Source organism: Rattus norvegicus, chromosome 10 (assembly GCF_021556685.1).
Source record: "Rattus norvegicus strain SHRSP/BbbUtx chromosome 10, alternate assembly SHRSP_T2T, whole genome shotgun sequence".
Lineage (NCBI taxonomy): Eukaryota > Metazoa > Chordata > Mammalia > Rodentia > Muridae > Rattus > Rattus norvegicus.
Genome location: NC_141543.1, coordinates 58,299,445 through 58,319,849, shown reverse-complemented (window position 1 = coordinate 58,319,849; position 20,405 = coordinate 58,299,445). Strand labels below are relative to the sequence as shown.

Below are 20,405 nucleotides of genomic sequence, written 5' to 3'. Positions count from 1 at the left end.
AAAAAAGGGATGAGAATGTGAACATAGCCTAGCAATGGAGAGACTCTGGGTTTATCACACATCCATACAAAAAAGTAATACTGAATAATGTACAGCTTCCTTTTAAAGTCTTCCCCCCAGGACTAGAGTGAGGTAGGGCACAGGTGAGCGTCAACCACAGTGTTTTCTCATTCACTCTAGACACTGTGGTGCTCCCTCAAGTCTTGTGCAGCTCAGACTCTAGAATGTGGTTTTCTATTGCCCAGAGATCTGGAAACAACTCTGGGATAACAATGTGCTTATACCTCTTTCTTGGGAGAGAAAGTGGTGTACATAGTAGGTGCCCATTAAGTGTTTGCTAATTAATTAATTTTTTTTTTTGGTTCTTTTTTTCGGAGCTGGGGACCGAGCCCAGGGCCTTGCGCTTCCTAAGTAAGCGCTCTACCACTGAGCTAAATCCCCAGCCCCCTAATTAATTAATTTTTGTTAAGCAAAATATACGGGCTAGTTTTTGTCAACGAGATACAAACCTGGACATATCTGGAAAGAGAGATTCTCAATCGAGGAATTGCCTTGTTCAGATTTTCCTTGATTAACTATGATGTAGGAGGTTCCAGCCTACTGTGGGTGGTCCCTCTGCTTTTGTTTCCTGGCTTGCATAAGGAATCAAATTAAGCACGTAAGGACAAGAAGTTATGATAGGCAAGATAATAAACAGCCCTCCTCTATGGCCTCTTGTTCAGTTTTTGCTTTGAGTTTGCATCTTGACTTCTCTCAAAGGTGGACTGTAATATGAAAGTATAAGGCAAATAATCTTTACCTTTCCAAGTCCAAAATGAATGAATGAATGAATAAATAAATAAATAAATAAATAAATAAAAATGATGACCATTGAGGCTGGTGGCACAGACCTGGAATCCTAGCTCCTGTGGAGGCTGAGGCAGAAGGATCGCAAGTTCAGGACTAGACTGAGCTGCAGAGGGCTGCCTGGATAACTTCCTGAGACCCTTTATCAAAAATTGAAGTAAGGGGGTTCTGAGGGACTGTTTAGTCAGTAAAGTGCTTGCTGTAAGCACAAGAACCCAAGTTTGGATGCCCAGCACATGTGTAAAAGATGGACAACTATGAGCCCAGTGATGGAGAGGTAGAGACAGTAGATCCCCTGGGGTCACTGGCCACCACTCTAGCTGAATCGATGAGCTCCAAACTCGAAGAGAGTCTGGCTCAGTAGATGAGGGGGGAAAGCAACGGAGGACAACACCAGACATGGATGTTTGCACGCATGCACTCCCCACCTCCCCCTCCCCCTCAGCCCAATCTGACCCCTTGCATCATTTGCCTAATCCTTATGAGGACCCTGCAGGGTGGACACTATTCTTTGTATAATCTTCTTTCTATAAATGAAGAAACTAATGGACAAAGAGGTTGAAGAATTCACCCAAGGTCTCTCTGAGTGGTTGGTGATGTTGCTATTTGAACCCACACCCTGGTACCGTCCCTGTGTCCTACTGCCCTTGGTTTGAGCTTTCTACTCCCTCTGTACCCACTCATGTACCCTGAGCAGATGCTTAATAAATATTTGTTGAGTCCTCAAAGGACTGCAACAAACTGTACCATTTAAATAAACAGTCGGCTATGGATGAGAGAACAGCATACACACAGTCCATAAGAGTAAACGTCTGGGACTATTTATGGTTTTCATCTGGGCTGAGACACAAATTGTACTTTTGTCCAAGGAGACATTAGAAGGGTGTGAGTAGTAGGGAGGTCCAGCCTTCATCTACCCAGAGGGGTGGTAGTGGCAGAAGTGACCCAATATGCCATTAGAGATGTGATGTTTTCCACATGGGTTCTGGACAGGTTGAAAATGGAAAACAAGTAAAATCCAACAACGTCTGGAATATATTTTTAGTCTGCTCTCATTGCTGGCTTCCTGGTGTTGACGGATAGACTATGGCCATACCATCTGTGAATACGAGGGAAATGGAAGGAAGCCCTCTGTGTTCTCTTCGATACCGTTCTGTAGAACTAGCATCATTCCATAGTTAGCATGACTTTTAAAACCCTTAATTAGGCCAGAGAGATGGCTCAGTGTTTAAGGGTGCATATTACATTTCAGGGGACCTGAGTTTGGTTCCTAGAACCCATGTCAATATGGTTCACACCCATCTACAAGTGAGGCATCTTGCACTAACATGCAAACTCACATTTAGACATAATACACACACACACACACACACACACACACACACACACTTGAAAAAAGAAACTTAAAAATCCATAATTGCCATGATATCACCCAAGAAATCAATTGCTGGTGAGACATGGGCCTGCACATAAGTACGTTGATGTGTATTATTGCTCTAGATAATCCAGAGTATGAGTCACAAGTTCAGGCTCTCGTCAGTGCAGAGCAAATATCATCAAGGGTGCAGGCCCTATGGAGGCTGGAGACCGTTTAGAATCTAAAGGAGAACCACCAGCTAGCCGTAGTTGATTGTAGGAGCAGGAGTTTGTAGCCTTGGCTTCCGGTTGCTCTAGCTTCCACAAGATTAAAATGTGAGCATCCACACTTACATCTTCTACTAAAGATGTCTCCTACTGTCAAAACAACTCTACATCCTAAGCAAAAGTAGCCTTCAGGTCAAATCCCAACCTCTTCCTTTTGCAACCTTTGAGCCAAAAGGGATCTTAACATTCCTGTATATTCAAACCAACAAACTAATCCTTAGATGCAGGGCTCAGTGGTAGAGCCATGTGCTCAGCACACGTGAGGTCCTGGTCTCAATCCTCAGCTATCAAAAAAGGGAAGAGATGGAAAAAAAAGTCTCCCTGGAAATATTATTTTCTAAGTGACACCCATGTGGGTGGGTGCGGGGGCAGAAGTGGATCTGAGCTCCCTTCAGGAGAAGCACATAACCAGGGTCTGTCACTCACCTCCCAAGTCGTGGGTTCCCCTGACTGTCAAGGCTCTGGGGATGTCCAGCCCACATGGGCAGGCAGAGTCCCTTTTATGTGATGGCTATAAAGAAGCAGAAGGTTTTGCTGCATGGGTGGCCATGCATTTCAGTGGGTCTCATAGACACAGGATGGAGTTTCGCCTTTTAGAAAAATGGCATGTGGACTGCTAACCACAGTAGCTTTCTGTATCTTTACCACCTCTCTCTCTCTCTCCCTCCCTCCCCCTCTCCCTCTCCCTGTCCCTGTCCCTGTCCCTGTCTCTGTCTCTGTCTCTGTCTCTGTCTCTGTCTCTGTCTCTCTCTCTCTCTGTGGGAGGGTTTGGGGGTTGGGCGTTGGGCTTCTTCCTACTCTGGCTCTTTAAGTACTTGGGTTAAAAACACATTACAATTAAGCTCTGTTTTTCCCCCCAGTGTGGATTAGACACCAGTTTCGTTTGTTTTCCCTGAACATGAGTCACCTTTGCTAATTCTGTTTACTTTAAGTCAAGAAGCAGATAGTGGTAAAACGAGGCCATTCCCAGCCTCTACTACTCCTTGGAGTCCACTGTGGAGCTCTGCAAACTCCACACTCTTGGGGGACAGCCTCTGGGACCTAGTAAGATGGCCCTTAATGCACATGGGAGACCTATTCCAGAACCCATCTGAGGTGCTGAATCCTTTTATTATACTTTATTTTTAAGGTTTATTTTTATTTAGTTATTACATGCATACATCTATGTGGGTGCATGTCAGGTGTGTGCAGGTAGCCATGGAAACTGGAGGAAGGCAAAAGCTTCCTTGGAGCTGGAGTTACAGGTAGCTGTGAGCTATGTGATATGGATGCTTGGAACAGAACCTGGGTCCCCCAGAAGAAGAACAAGCATTCTTAACTGCTGATGTATCTGTTTTCCGAGTCTATGTACTTTAAATCATCTCTGGATTATGTCTAGTACACAAAGCAGTGTGAATGCTGTGTAAATAGTCGCAGTGTTGCAATGTCTAGAGATAAACAATAAGGAAACGAATCTGTGCAGGTTCAATATGGACACAACTGAAGAAATCGTGTCCATCAATCTACAGTTGGTTGGCTCCTCTAGAGCAGAACTTACGCATTCTGAAGACCCACTGTATGTATCTTAAAAGCCTTGAAAGGAATTTTAATGGCCAGCCTTGCTTGGGATTCACCAGTTTGGAGCAATTGGGCCCCAGCTGTACACTCTGCTCGTGGGTGGTACAAAGGAATGTTTGTCTTTTTTGTGGTATGTGTGTAGACTGTAAACGACCGCCAACCTCCACACTGTGTACTTTAGAGTGCTTTACGAGAAGGATCAGTTTTCCATTTCCTGTGGCTCTTGCTGTCATAGGACTGAGGGACAGCTGAGGGCAGGCTCCACTTCAGGATGGGGATAGCTCCTTGGTGTCTCTGTGGCCCTGGGCAACTCGTTTTCTTTCTTGTTTGAGGTTGGCATTGGAAGCACTGAATTTCTTGGGAGAGAAACCAGTATCAGGACCTGGCAGCCATGTACCCAGGAACTTGTTAAACTTGGGTGGTATCGAAGGGTGGCAGCGGCTCTCATAGAAGTATATTATCCATCAGACCATCAATGTCTGTAGGCGTGATATCCTACTGGGGCATAGTTCCTTCATTCATTCTGTAAAAGCTCCCTGAGTATTTGCTACACACAGGGATACAAGAATAAGTAAGGTCACAAAAGATGAACTGTTCATCAGAAGTGGGAGATTTACAGCACAGATGTGAATAGTGAGCAGGGCATCTTGCCCAGTCCCAGCAAGGCCCTCATGACTGATAGGTTGGTATCGTTTGCAGATTGGCGAAATCAACGTTGCTCCTCATTCCTTTGTTGGGGGTTCATGAGGTCCTCTTCACTTTCTTCCCCGACGACCAAGTTCAAGGATTTTCAAAACGTATTCGACTCTTCATCCAGCTGACACTGAGCTCTGTCCACGTAAGTTGTCTGACTCATGCCTTGGCTCAGAGAAAATACACAGGGTCCAAATAGAACTGAGCAGAGCTGGGGACCAACACACTTTTTCTAGTATTGGGGGGCTTTGTTGGTGGGTATCTGTGACATTCGAGGGTACGCAGATGGGGGAAGTGTTGCCTAGATCCTGCCGGCATGATTCAGTGACTCAGAAGAGAAAATCGTTCTTGTTCCTGGACTGTAGTAGGTGGTGTGACTCATGATCATATTAACTGTGAGTGTCACCTTGAAGCCTTTTATTAAGGGCCTATTTTTTGCTGTGTTATCTGCAGAGCATCGTACAAAGCAGACCATTTCCATGCATCCCGTGACATGTATTCACTGCACACAATACTATTAAGGTAGGGAGGAGTCCAGATGAAGAGGCTCTTAATCCAGACAGATGGGTGTGCATCAAAACTAGAAACAGGAGTTCAGCTTTGGTTGCCTGGATGCTTTGTTTAACCACTGCTGTCTATGGACTGACAGCTTAGTGTGGCCTCCAACCATGACTTAGGAGTTAGACATCTAGAGAGGGCATGGGGATTAGGTGTGGCTAAGCTTTGGTGTGATGAAGCCTACTGGGGTCCTGTGGCTTCACACCCCCACAACAGCCTGTGCTGGGGCTAGCTTCATTTGATTTGAATTCCTGAGGCCTCAGTTTTTCTTTTCTCTCTCTCTCTCTCTCTTTTTGTTTTACTATCAACTATGTTCCTTTCTTCCATTTGTTCTGAGGTTCTCTCGCTTTCCACATGTTCTCTCCTGTGATCTCTCTGCAGAGTGACTGCCGTTTTATGTGGCAGCTCCGGGCTCCCAAGAGCATGGGGAAGGGGGCGCTGGCATTTTAATGCTGAGACTTGGAGCTGACATCTTGATGACTCCACTGCACTCTGCTGTTTAAAGCAAGCCTAGAATGTCCTGGCCTAGTGAAGGAGGGTGAGACAGAGGAGAGGTATGGCTGTAGAGAGGTGAGACTCAGGGGCAGAAGCCAGTAAGGCAGCAGGTAACAGTACAGCCAAAGTCCCCATACAGCAGTGGTCTTAGAATTAATCAACGTAACTGGGCAGTGGTGGTTCATGCCTTTAATCCTAGCACTTTGGAGGCAGAGGCAGGTGATTTCTAGTGTTCGGGGCCAGCCTGGTCTACATCTACAGGGTGAATTCCAGGACAGCCAAGGCTACAGAAAGAATCCCTGTCTCAAAACAAAAACAACAAAACAACAAACAAACACAACAAACAAAAAAAAAACCCAAACCAAATGAAGAAATAAGACCACCCCACCCCCCAAACCCAACCCAACCCTAAACCAAACCAATCAAACAAGAAAAGAATTAGTCAACTTCAACTCCAAATTAACCACTTTTTCCCCCTAAAGGAGCAGGGGAGCTCAATCACAGTCATAGATAGGGTAGTCCTATTCAGGGCAAAAAACAGATTTTTGTGGGTTAGCCAGAAGATGAGAGGCAGAGGCTGCTGTGATGGACTACCCTGTGTCTCTCAGGAAGACTAAAGGATTGTGTACGTGCCCAAGTTTGCAGACATCCTCCAGGGAGATCAGAAGGGCTGTCCATGCCTCCCTGGATGAGTTCCTTCGCACATGGAGAGTAGACGTGGGAGGACCTGGAAAGAAAGGCTATGGAATGCCTCTTTACTGGCTGAACCTGGGATGTGCTCTCCAGTTGACACACAGGACTGATGGCAAAGTGTATGGGGACCTTATAACAGGAGGTAGTTAGGCATAATTTCTGACCAGTCACTGGATCTCTGTTCAGCTAATATAAACAGGGTCAGGAGACTTGTCTTACAGGTAAGAACCCAATTTTTCAAAGAAGTTAAAAAAGATGATGTGTGTGTATACGTGCCTACACGAGTCTATGTACGGCCCGTATGTTCAGTTGTCTAAGAGGCCAGAAGGCAGGAGAAACTCTAGAACTGGAGTTGCAGGCAGTTGTGCATCCCATGGTGGAGGTGCCAGGAACCAAACCCAAGTCTTCTGCAAGATTTAACTGCTAAGCTATCCTCTCTCCAGCTCAAGAACCTACATTTTAAAAATGAGCACAGATGTCAGTGGCTGCATATGTAGGGAGATGGGTATCATGGAAGTAATAAAAAAATTACTAAACCACAAGTCAGACCACTCAGTGGTGAGGAGGGGGGTAAGATAACAAAATCTTTGAAACCCTACTGAGGGCTATGGTTCAAGCTGGAAATCTCAGTGCTCACCAGCCTGGAGGAGGAGGAGTGTTGAAGTTTTGAGCTAGCCTGTTCTGCACAGGGTTTTCCAGCACAGTATGAGATACAGGGCAATACCCTATTTGATCTATACTTCTTGGAAAAGAAACACACAGCAACAGCAACAGCGTTAATTTTAGGATCCAAAGTTAGGAGAAACAGGAATGTGTGACCCATACTGAGGAAAAAAATGACATCAATGACTAGAATGGAGATTTCTGCAGAACGGTGTCATCTCAGAACTACGGTGGCAGAAGAAAGAAAGAGCGAAAGCAAAGACAGGTCTGCGGAGATGATCTTGTCAGCTTAACAGAGAGAAAACGGTAAAGAAATGACAGAGCTTCAGTAACCCGGGTGATGCTCCAGGAAGCAATGTGTGTGCTCGGGGAGGCCTGATAAAGCTGAGACAAGAAGGAGGAGGGAAAATGTGCAGAAGCCATGCTCGAAAACTTCCCAGACTGGAGGGAACGCTTGAATCCCCGTGCACAATGGGCTGGAAGCAGCATCAAACAAAGGTTATTTACATCCAGAGACCTTGAAGTCAAAATGCTCAAAGTCGGTGGGACGCCATGGTCATGAGCCTGCAATCCTAACACTCAGGAGGCTGAGGCAGGAGGATCGCAGACCCAGGGCCAGCCTGGGTAGGAGAACAAGAACTTAGCTCACAAACAAAATACAGTCTTCAATATGGCAAAAGAATAACAACCCTTTCACAACTGAGCCAGCCAGATGAGCAGGAAGGCAGAGGTGTTGCGGGGAGTGGGGGGATAGGGTTGATAAAAACATGTCAGTTAATAGCTCCAGTGTTTGCAAAACTGTATCAAGATGAAGGTAGCGTATGTTCTTGGGTAGATAAAGACTGAGAATTTGATGACAGTCCCACAAGTGGTTTCAAGGGAAGTCCTTTAGTCTGGAGGAAAGAAAAGACAATGCACAGTAACTCGAATTCACAAGAAGTTCAAACACTCTCAAAGGTTGATATGTAAATAGGAGAGACAACAACATTGATTTTTTTTCCCGTAACTGATTTAGAAGACACAAGATGAATGTACAATGTGATAACCGTTATGTTATTGGGTTTGCAACATAAAAATATCACATACACATCACAGTAATAGCACAAAGAGGAATGAATAAATGGGGACATACTAAAATTTCTGTATTTCACCAAAATGAAGTTACTATTAATATGAAATAAACAGTGACAAGTTAGGATGCGTGCTGCAGTCCCTCAGCTATTCAAATAACTACAGGGTAGCAAAAAACACCTTCAAGGGATTGAATTGGCTGGAAAGTCTGATGCCCCTTTAGTCCCAGATGCCCTCTGGAAGATGAAGACTGAGGGATAGGGAGTGTGCATGGAAGTTTTATGTAGAGGTTAAAGCCCTTGCCTGTAACCCAGCATATCACACCCAACATGTCACATAGCACACGGTGGGCATCCAAAGCATCCTGTGAGATTGGAACCAGGGGACATCACGTTACCTATTCCACAGTCTTCAGGCCTCTGTCACAGGCACTGCGATCCTGTGCAGAGAGCAGAGAAAACATGCCAGCCCCCTTCATTCCCACCAGTGACTCAGGGACACGGCACAGCAACAGTTCAACACTTTTCTTTCACTCCTATTGGACTCAGTTCTCTGGGGCTTTAAACTGAGGCACCAGACCCACTGGTAACATTTTTTCCCATCATTGAAACCTATTTAATTTATTTCAGCCTTTTGGGGGATTTCAAAAGCTAAGGGTTAGTGATTTGACTTTCCTGCTTGGCTCTAATCTGCAAAGTGTAATCTTCAAAGAAAAAAAAAAGCAAAACAAAAGCAAATCCTGCAGCTGTTTGGTGGCCTTAGGACATACTGGTTAGCATAAGCCCCAAATCACCTGATAGCACACATCCAAGACAAGCTGAGGATCTGACGCTCATGTGGAGATCATGGGAAACTTCACGTAACACAAATGCTCTGGCCATTTGTGTAATAAAACACAAACGTTTAGGCTTAAAGCGGTAATGACTACTGTTTTTGATGATTCTTTGGGTTGGGCTGTGCAGGTTCCGTAGGTATCATCTTTCTGATACACTTGATTTTGGCTGGACCTGCAAACACCAACCTGGAATGCCTGTCCTTGGTGGGTCATTCACATGACTACATGTTCATGTGACCTGTTAGCCAGGAGTTCAGCTAGAGCCATTGATCAGTGAGCTTCACTTCCTGTGTATCTTGGGCATCTCACAATATAGCAGCTGGATTCTTGGAGCACCCCAAGAGCCAAAGTTCCAAGAGGGAGCAAGTGGGAATCTCCATCTTCCAAAGGCAGAAGCTCAAAAGTAAATACCTACCTAGAGTGATACCTTGCCATGTTATGTGGATAGACAGTCACAGGGTCACCTTGGACTCAAGAGAAGGGAAAATGAGATTCAGGCTTTAATGGGAGGAGCAGCTTTAGCCTATTAAGGAGAAACACTGGGGCTCTCTTTGGAGAAGGGCTGCCACTGTGGCTCAATCTAACCAGCAACAGAAGCTCTGCTCACCTGGTTGTGCTACTGAGGAACGTGAGGATTCACAGAAGTGTGGCACCATTTTCTGAAGCAGAATGGTAGCAGAAAGTGCTTGGTTGTAGACAGGGGCTCCCATATCTCACCAAACAGAGATGAGTAGGGGGGAGGGCAGATGTGGAGAGGCATGTTTGGTGCCTTCTTGGTCATCTTGGTGACTTTATGAAAGGAATCGTTAGTCCCAACAGCTTTCCTCCTCCTCCTTTGCTGCCTTGGAGTCCCCTTCGCTCTTTAAAGGTTTACTCCGTAGACAGCTTTGTCAGCCTCCTGTTTTCATCAGGTCTTTGGAGAGACTGCCACATGTTGGGGACATGGGAGAGCCATGTGTTCTGTGGGACCTGCTCTCTTCACATTTACTTTATCTGGAGCAGGAGCTAGACTGCAGGAAGACACATCTGTCATGTGAATCCTATTTTAGCTAGCTCGGTGAGGATTCTGGTGCACCAAAGAGCCAGCTCTTCTCTTAGCACATGTTCAGAGGTGATTATTACTGTTCCTGTGACCCCACAACAAGCTATGACCCTCTGACTCCATTGTACGTGTGAAAAGGATACGCTGTATCTGCAAGCCTCCATCCAGCAGCAAAGCTACAGACTCTCCAGGTGCAAGAAGAAAGGGAAAGCCCACATTTTTGGCAGAATCTGAGCTGGCAGGATCCTGGCATTACTCAGAAGGGACGTTGGCAAAGGTGAATATGAAGAAGACCAGAGACAACTTCCTCCCAGGATTGCATTCCATTAACGTCCATCAAAAGATACAGGGATGCCGGGCATAGGGGTGCATGCATGTCTGTAATCTCGTGATGTGAAATTCGGAGGTAGGAGTTTTGGATCACCTGAGCTACATTGTGAGACCACATCTTAAACAGATAAAGACAGACAGACAGATGGATGGACAGGCAGACAATCAGACAGACAGACAGATAGAATATAGAAAGAGTCAGCCTTTCATTGTGACCCTTTAGTTAAAGATGTGCCCTTCTTGTGGGGCCTGGCATTTTAAGAATATTCCTTTAAACTGTCAAATGTTCAGGGCCCACACATATCTGTTCCAATATGTCAAATACACAGTGCATACTCCATAGATCTTTACATCAGTCAGGGAAAGCCAAGACATGTGTTCTAAGTAGTTATGAAAAGAATAGAGTATAAGACATGCTATCACACTTTAGAAGTAGCTTAACATTGTATGTGACAAAACCCTTATGACAGAAGCCCAACTCTTCATTCATCCATTCATCCATTCAATAAATACATAATGCATTTCTACTATGTGCCACATGTTTTTAGGTACTGAGGACCTGGTAGTGAAGTCTAGATGTGGATGCTGCTCTCGGTGTATTACAGAGAAGGGCTGATAAAAGACAATGTAACTCCAGTGCTTAAAGTTGGATAGCCTGGAATGACCTCTTTGTGGTGATTTTTGAGCTGATATCTGAATTTTAAGAAGCCGAATTAGGTAGAAATTTGTGGAGAGAACATCTCAGGAAACAGATGGTGTGGATGGGCTGAAGGAATAAATGAGCTGTGGTAAGGCTGGGTGGCACCCCACACCCTTGTCTAGGCCCCTGTCTAAACATGCTGAACGGCGTCTACCCAGGTGTCAGGTTTTATAGGACAATGGCGTATGATTTCTGGGGCTAGGTCATTGAAAGAAGTGCAGCTTCTGCCTGGCTCACCCTCTCTGGGAAAGTTAGGCCCCTTGAGCAACGCTCTGCACAGTGAACTGAGGCCCACTGCCTTCAAGCTAAATGAATCTGAACATGGGTGGGGATTCTGACCATAAGCACCTTTGCCTGGGGCATATTCTGCAAGACTGTTTGAATATTAACTGGTAAATAACCATTTTACATGAAGAGGACATTTTGTTTCTATGACTGTGACTATGTTTTACTGTGATATCAGGAGATTTCTGAGGTTGTGGGCCTCATTTTCAAAGAACAGCTCAGTAGTTAAGACTGTCAGCTGCCTTTGAAAGGACCTGAGTTTGGTTCCCAACATCCACATCGTGTTGCTAAGAACAGCCTGTAACTCCACCTCTAGGAGATCCAACACCCTCTTCTAGGCTCTGCAGGTACCTGACCACATGCTCGAACACACACACACACACACACACACACACACACACACACACACACACACACACACACACACCCCTCTTTTAAAGTGTTTTAAAAAGTAATGATTTGAAGGTGTGATCTACAACTATACAGTCAGAGTTCACAGAACAGAGTCACCAGCCACGCAAGCCCCAGCATCCCACATCTATATGTTAAGTCACTGCTGTGTGTAATTTGGTGACCAAAGCAATAAGGATTTCTTGTCATATGAGTATCCTGTGGCTGAGGGTCTAGCAGTCTCTCAGTGGACATTCTGGCTTAGCGTCACCAAGGTGGCTGGGATACAGTGACTCAGAGAAAATGGGGCATGAGACGCAGTCAGCACCACAGAGGCCCAGAGCCCAGATCATTTCAGATTGTCCACTCTTAGGAGAGTTTATTTTGTGCTAAGTGAGATGAGAAACCAATGGTGGGAAATAATCTTTCATTTCAAAAAAAATAGTTAGACAAGAGCAAAGGATGTTTATTAAGTTGCATAAATGAAAATTTCAGACCAGTCATAACTGGATGCCAGTCCACAAATAATCCACAGGCCATTTGTCTCTCAGCATCACTAGTCTCAGCGGTTGGCTTTCTGCCCAGGAGGCCTTTCTCTCTGGATCGTGAGAAGATGCCAGCACTATCCCTGAGTTTACACGTCCAGAATTATAATTATTTAGGCAGACACAAAGCGGGAGAGCACAATCTCTTTTTCTAGTGGAAAGAGCTCTGATTGGCCTTGCCCATGTCACAGAGCCTATTTGGGACAATTATGACAGTGATGATCATCCTAAAACACGAGGACCTCATGATTGACAGCTATGCCAGAGGCTCAGGGAGTAAGGTAGGGAAAGAATACAAGGTAGCAGCACTTGAGGCAGAGGCAGAGGCAGAGGCAGAGGCAGAGGCAGAGGCAGAGGCAGAGGCAGAGGCAGAGGCAGAGGCAGAGGCAGAGGCAGAGGCAGAGGCAGAGGCAGAGGCAGAGGCAGAGGCAGAGGCAGAGGCAGAGGCAGAGGCAGAGGCAGAGGCAGAAGCAGAGGCAGAAGCAGAGGCAGAGGCGAAGAGAGGCAGAGAGAGGCAGAGAGAGGCAGAGAGAGGCAGAGAGAGCCAGGCAGAGAGAGCCAGGCAGAGAGAGGCAGAGAGGCAGAGGCAGAGGCAGCCAGATCCCTATGAGGTCAAGACTAGCCAGGACTACATAGTAAAACCCTATACCGAAGAAAAGAGGAGGAGAAAATGAATTAGTCAATGACCACCATAGAAAAGTAAAAATGGGACTATGGCCTTCCCTGTATTTGTCCCATTAAATGAATGACACAGGGTCTTGGGAGGACAGTTATCATGGACTTAAGTGTACCCACCAGCATCCAAGAGGCCACCTATGTGGAAAGTGTGTGTCAAGATAAGAAGAGACACATACCAGCATGACTGACTCCATTCTGTGTAAGCACCACACCACATTTATACCTCTTCTCAGGGATCCTCAGACACATCCTCCTCTAAGTAGGAGTTCACATTATATTTTCCTTTTGTTCCAGGGATTTCTGGTGGCCTTGCAGTATGGCTTTGCCAATGGAGAGGTATGTTTTCTGTGTTGCTGTTTAGGGGCTGGTGAGGCAGAGGCTGCCATTCTATGCACCCTATGGGTATTTGTGTGATTGGATGACTGTCTTTGGCATGTAATGGGACAAAATTTTGTTGTAAGCATCCGTTAGAGAGAACAGGAGGCAGATTGAATGCATGGAAAACAATGTTAGGAATGGAGTGAGAATCTCAGAACCCAGCCCATGGTCTGTCGGAGACATGGTAGGATTCAAATGGGACAGAAGAGGCGAGCATGGACTTTAGGGTCTAAAAGTCTGCAGCCTAAACATTGACTGACTGCTTAGAAGCTCTGTGGTTTAGTCATTTAGCTTCAATTTTCTCATCTGCAAAATGTGACTAACATGCTCTGGGCATGCTCAGCACACGCAAACACCAAACACCGGGAGCTACGTTTTTATTATTTTTTAATTTAACATTTATTGCATTCTGTTTGCTCTGTGTGCTATTTAGTTTTCTGCTACTGTAACAAACACTAGAGATAATCAACTTACAAAGACGGAGAGGCTTATTTGCCTCATGGGTTCAGAGGTTTCGGTCAATGGTTGGTTGCCTGGCCATCTTGCCTTTAGTCCTATGGTGAGTCAATTTATAGCGGTGGGAACGAGTAGTGAAGTGAATGAGAGGGGGAAGGAAGGGAGAAGGGAAGGAATGATGGACAGAAGAAAGGATGAAATGAAGGACGGATGGAAGGAAGGCTAGAAGGATGGAAGGAAGGAAAGAAGGACAGAAGGAAAGATAGAAGGATGAAAGAAAGGAAGGAAAGAAAGAGAGAGAGTTGGGGGGAGGGAGAGAGCGAACTCATATTCCAATACCCTCTGCAGGAATAGCTCCTCCCCAATAACATAACTTCCTTCCGTTAGGCCTCATGCCTTAAAGATCCTACCACCTCCCAATGGGGCTAAGGGCTGAGACTAAAGCCTCCCGTGCAAGAGCCTTATCCAAAGTATAGCACCCGGGGAAAGGTGTAAAGGGGCCAGGGGCAGGAACCAGGATGATGTCTTCAGGAGTCAGTGGTTTCCCAGCACCCTTTCCTCCTCTTCATCCTCCACTCCGGTGGTGGGGGCTGTCTCCTCCAGTAGAACACAACCCTGTCAGCATCAAACCTAACTTTTGCTTGGCTCACTGCTGTTTCTGTGTCTCACATGGGAGCTCCTTGCCTGCCAGGCAGGTTTCAGCCAAAACACCACTATGCAAAGGCCCCTCCTGAAGCCTGTATCTCAAGCTTCCAGGCTCCCATCAAAAGGCAGAAGGGAAAACGGTGGTGGAAGGTTTTTTTCTTTTTTCTTCTTTTCGGAGCTGGGGACCGAACCCAGGGCCTTCCACTTGCTAGGCAAGCGCTCTACCACTGAGCTAAATCCCCAACCCTGTGGTGGAAGATTTTAAACTGGCTTTAAATCTAGGGCTAAGCAATGTTCCACTCTAGGCAATAAGAATCCACTAAGCAGAGGAGGGGGTTGTTTTTATGCATAGAAAATGAAGGAGGAAATAGAAATTAAGAAGAAAAGAAATTGCTTCCAAGTGATTTTTTTCTTTTGTAAGACAGTGTCCTGATTAGGGTTTCTACTGCTGCAACGAACTGTGATAAAAAGCAAGTTGGGGCGGAAAGGCTTTATTTATCTTACATTTCCACACCATCAAAGGCAGTCAGGACAGAAACTTAAACAGGGCAGGGCTGGAGGCAGGCGCTGCTGCAGCGGCCCTGAAGCTTGCTGCTCGCTGGCTTGCTTCACATGGCCTGCTCAGACTGCTTTCTTACAGCATCCAGGATCACAGTCCAGGGGTAGCCCCACCTAGTATGGCCTAGGCCCTCCTTCTTCAATCATGACTTAAGAAAATGCCCTTCAGGCTTACCTCCAGCTTGATCTTATGGAGGCATTTTCTTAATTGGGGTTCTCGCCTCCCAGATAACTTTAGCTTGTGTCGAGTTCACATGAAATTATCCAGCACAGACAGGCACACGGATTTATGCAGAGAAGTGTCAAATGAACACGAGATTACTCCGGGTGACCTTTTTGTAGAAGGGTTAAGGTAGAGGGACTTTCATTACTGTATACGCTGAAACTGGCCTCTCTGGGAAATTTGGCTGGTAACTGGAACCTTGGTATGGGTGACTCCATTTTGATTTTCAGCACAGGAACTTAGGCCTAGATTGTGCATGGCCTCCTCATTCAGCAGCTTTTACCACGCTGCTATACTGCTTCTGTCTCCAAGTAGCTTCAGCGTCTGTCAGGCTCTGTGTTTTGCTTGTCTTTGCTCTGCTCTACCATCTAAGGGGTAAACTTCTCCAAGATGCCCCCCCCAGTAGCTGCTCAATAAACGCCTGCTAGATGGATACGTGAGCAATGACTCCAAGATGGTGACCCCACCTTTGTCTCACCTGGCAGGTGAAGGCAGAGCTGCGAAAGTCATGGGGCCGCTTCTTATTAGCCCGCCACTGGGGCTGCAGAACCTGTGTCCTGGGGAAGAATTTCCGGTTCCTGGGGAAGTGTTCCAAGAAGCTGTCGGAGGGAGATGGCTCTGAGACACTCCAGAAGCTGCGGTTCTCCACATGCAGCTCACACCTGGCCTCTGAGACCCTGGGAGACGTTGGGGTACAGCCTCACAGGGGCCGTGGAGCTTGGCCCCGGGGAAGCAGCCTGTCTGAGAGCAGTGAGGGAGACTTCACCCTGGCCAATACGATGGAGGAGATTCTGGAAGAGAGTGAGATCTAAGGCAGGGTCCATCACCGCAGCTTGGCCACTGAGGACCCAACCCTAGGAAGGATGTTGCCGAGCCCAGGGTCCTCCTCTTCCTATGTACTATCCCCATTTTGATGTGAAGTCTCTCCTGGGTGACCAAGCTCTGTACCAACGAGTCTCAGTCCCTCTTGCCCTTGTCACCCTACTACCCCTCCCCCATCACACATGTTTTCCAGAATGTCCGTTGGTTTGGGGGGGGGTCTTGCCCTAAATTCAAGTGAGTGGAGCCCACCATGAAGAAAAGTCATTTATTAAATAGAGTCCGGTTAGGATCTCCTTCCCGTTCATGGTGCATGGCCTCCTTCCAGGGATGGGAGTCGGGTGCACTGGAACCCCACAGGAAACTTTGAAGTATCCAGTTCTAGGGAATTATAGCCAATATTCTGAGAGAGCAAGTCTGAGATGAGAGCCGAGAATTGCAAGTGTTGGACAAGCATTCAAGGAAACTCCTCACCTTTGGCGAAACCTAGGCAGGATGGCAGGAGCAGCTATTCTGCAATGGCCGCTCACCTGGGACATACCACTCTCCTTGGGCAGGATGTGACCCCATGTTGTCCCCCAGACTCCTCTCCTCCTTGCTTCTCTTCCTTTCCTGTCAAGTCTCACCTCCCTTTCTACATCTCAGTTCTGTTTGGTGTTGACAGAAGTTTGAATGTCACAATACTGCATGTGTTAGTTTCTGTCCTCATTGCTGTGTCCAAATACCTGACCAGGACCAATTTAAGCGAGGAACTGCTACATGGGCTCACAGTTTGAGAGTACAGTCCATCAAGGTGGGGAAGGTACGGTGGTGAGAGGGGTCCTAGTGTGGCTGTAGGATCATGAGGTGGTTCATGAGGTGGCTGTTACTGTTGTGGGCATGAGCTGGTTGGTTTTTGTCAACTTTACACGAACCTAAACATCTCTGAGAGGAGGGACTCCAACTGAAGACTTTCTTCCATCATGTTGTCCTGTAGGCTGGTCGGTAGGACCATTTTCTTTATTAATGATTAATGTGGAAGAGTCCAGCCCACTGTGGGGGACACCATTCCCTAGCAGGTAGTCCTGGGTTGTATAAGAAAGCAGATTGAGTCACGATGAACAAGCCAGTGAGAAGCATTCCTCCATAGCTCCTGCTCTTGGAGTTCACACTCTGGCTTTACTCAATAATTGGAACGTGACGTGAAAGTGTAAACCAGATTAACCCTTTCCTTCCCAGCTTGTTTTTCAGTGGTGATGTTTATCATGGCAAAATGAAGCAGACTAGGACAGCAATTGGTACTGGAGAGTGGGGTACTGCTGTGACAAGCCTGACCGTACAGTTTTGGGGAAGACAGTAGACGTGTTTGGAACCTCAGTCTGGAAAAGCCACCGAGTGCTCAAAGCTTAGTGGGTTTTACTGTGAGAGCTGGACATTTAGAGTGTTGAGGGAAACACGGTCAATGGAGGCCTGGCTTGTGGATTTTCAGAGGGAAATAAAGACCCTCTGGGTTTTTTTTGACCTTTTTTGACCTTTTTTGAATTGAGTCTGTAGTTTCTAGTCAGCTGGGTTTGGTGAATCCACTTAATAAGAGAGCAGCGTCATTGAGACAGAATCTTCTGGTAGGTTTTCCTCGGGCTCAGAAGCTGTGGTCTGGCAGCCGGGTTGTATATTAGGCTGGTGGCAAACCTGGGCAAGCCAGGAAGTCAGGCAGCAGATAGAGTCTGGTGCTCTGCTCTCCTCTGCTCATCCCCAGCTGGTGGGATGGTGCTGCCCATGTTCTGGGTGGTCTTCTCTCCTTAGATAAGCTTTCCTGGAATGTCCTAAGGCACAGTGAAAGGTGTGTCTCCTAGGTGACTCAAAATCCAGGCAAGCGGAGAGTGAAGATCCACCACCACACTGTCTTTTCTTTGGGAGCCTTTGGAATGCTGTCGTTGGTCCTGTCCTCTTCACCCTGGTTCTACCTGCCCTTTTGAACCCAGCTTCGACCAGTCCACTTGTTTTACATTTCTAGGGTTAGGACTCCCTTTCCATACTTGGTTCACCATTGATGCTTTGATAGCCAGAGTTCCTGCTCTGGGAGGCTAATCTGTTTCTCATCCTACATTGGTACTGAGGGCCCAGGTGAGAGAATAAGACCCTGTCTGAGTGTGGACTTGCTGAGGGTGGCATGAGAAGCCCAGAGCTCTATAGTTGTCAGGCTCATTGGGCCTTCATGCCATTGGGAAATAAGCTGGATTTGATCTGACCTACAGAGACTGAGGAGGAGCCACCAGCCAAGGCCAGGCTCAGTTACATAAATCACAAGACAAGAGGTTGCAAGGTGACTGAAGGAGGAAATGTTTGTGGAAACATCGCGTAGATGGCAAGGCTTTTTTTTTTTTTAGTGGGCAAGGTGTATGTGTCTATGGTTGGGTATGTTGTCTGGGTGAAGTATGTGTTCATGGTTGGGTGTGTTGCTTGGGGGGGGTATGTGTCCATGGTTGGGTGAGTTGCTATGGTCAGAAATACTACCTTGATACTTCTCAAGCAGGGCTGCCAGGTTCAGCAAATGAAACCTAAGGCATTCCATTATATGTGGGCTTCAGGCAATATGCATGGACAATCTCCTTATGTAAGTTTATTTATGATAAACTTCATCTGGAATTTGAGTCTGATTGTACGTTGTGTCTTACCTGGCTGTTGTCTTCATGAGGAGACTTGAAGGCAAGTCCTGGACAAGGGTGAGCCACTGAAGGTGCTCAGTTGTCAGGGCAAGGGTGAGCCACTGAAGGTGGTAAGTCACCTCGATAATCTCAGTGATAAGATACCTTGTAACTTAATGCAATATTTAAAAAAAAGCAACTGTAGTCCACAGGCCACCTCTAAGTATAGGATGTTGGCACCAGGGCAAGGATGGGTGTGCAGTAGATGAAGCCCCAGAATGCCAACGTGTTCTACCCATGACCTTGTCTGCAATGCTGATTGTATTTTATCAATGATTTTGGTGTTGGATGATTGCATGAAAATATTATTCATTAAAATATTATTTATCCTGACTATGGAGCTTTTTGGAGTCTCTTTACATTTTTATGCTATCCCCAGCTGGGCAGGAACAGAAGCAAAGACATCCAGCAAATGCATAATGAAGCAAGGGTTTTGGGTATCTAGATTTCGAGAATTTATATTAAAATACATATACTTCCCCACCCCCCTTTTTTTGCAAATCTCTTTGCCCTATCATTGGGCAGGAAGCTCTAAGAATGATGGGGACACCTTGCTTTCCTGGCATGTGCCTAGCCCAGGGCTGGTGTAGAAAAGTGGCTTCAGACACATTGGATGAGAGAGGGTTAGAGTGCCTCTGGGGAGCACCAGATGTTGCCTAGAGATCTGAGATCTTACCAGGAATAAGGCAAGATTTTCCTAACTAACACATTTGTAAATGGCTTCCTTCTACCTCCTCCTGCAAATGGGGTCATCTACCCACAATGCCTGCCCTTGTGGTGCTTCTGATTAAAACAATTTTATTTAAGTTGGTTTCATGATGTCCATTCCTTGTTTCTCATTGAGCTGGAAGTCTCCCACCTGGCTGGGGAATCTCTTGCACTGTTTCTGAACAGATGTGGGAAGAAGGTATGTGGTCCTTTTTGAACAGGCCAGAAGCAGAGGTCAGATGTCATTTTTCCAAGCTAGCCCTTGAATCACTCGGTGTGCTTGTTGCCCCACAGGTCTAGGCTGCTGCTCACGGTCCTTCTGGGACTGGGTGATGAAACTGGGCCTTATATACGCTAAGCAAATGCTGAACTTCTGACCTCCATCCCGAACCCTTGCCCAATACTCCCAAATTTAATTTTTTAAGGACAGTTTTACTATGTAGCCAAGGCTGACCTGAAACTCAGTAGGTAGTCATTGTGGCCCTGAACTTGCAATCCTTCTTCCTCAACCCCCTGAGGGCTGTGAGTATGGCCATGTGCGACCACTTCCTGTATGGAAACCTTTTAAACAGAACAATGGCTGAATCTGAGTCCATATATTCATGAATCCAGTGCTTAGAAGCAGAAAATCCAGGCATGGCTGGGTCTGATTGTAGATATTTTGATTAAATAGCCAATGTCTGGAAGCAGGAATCCAGGCAAAGCTGGATCTAATTGCAGATATTCTGAACGAATACCCCAGGTCTGGAAGCAAGAACCTAGACACCAATTCCATCTATGGAAGCATTATTCACAGGAGCCAAAAATGGGCCATCGCCCTCTGGATCCATGGATGATGTTTAAACCCGATGAGGGAAGCAGAGTTATAGACCAATCTATAGCTGCTTCTCATGATAAATGTCTGCCATG

The 20,405-nt window shown here is 46.3% G+C and overlaps 1 protein-coding gene across 1 annotated transcript in view; it reads left to right on the top strand.

The window, feature by feature from the left end:
* Positions 1-16,097, top strand: part of Glp2r (glucagon-like peptide 2 receptor) — a 68,147-nt gene extending 52,050 nt beyond the window's left edge. The window contains 3 exon segments of the mRNA NM_021848.2: positions 4,747-4,885; positions 13,320-13,361; positions 15,771-16,097. Of these exon segments, the coding sequence (NP_068620.1) occupies positions 4,747-4,885; positions 13,320-13,361; positions 15,771-16,097 (508 nt within the window).
* Positions 16,098-20,405: the final 4,308 nt, after the last annotated feature.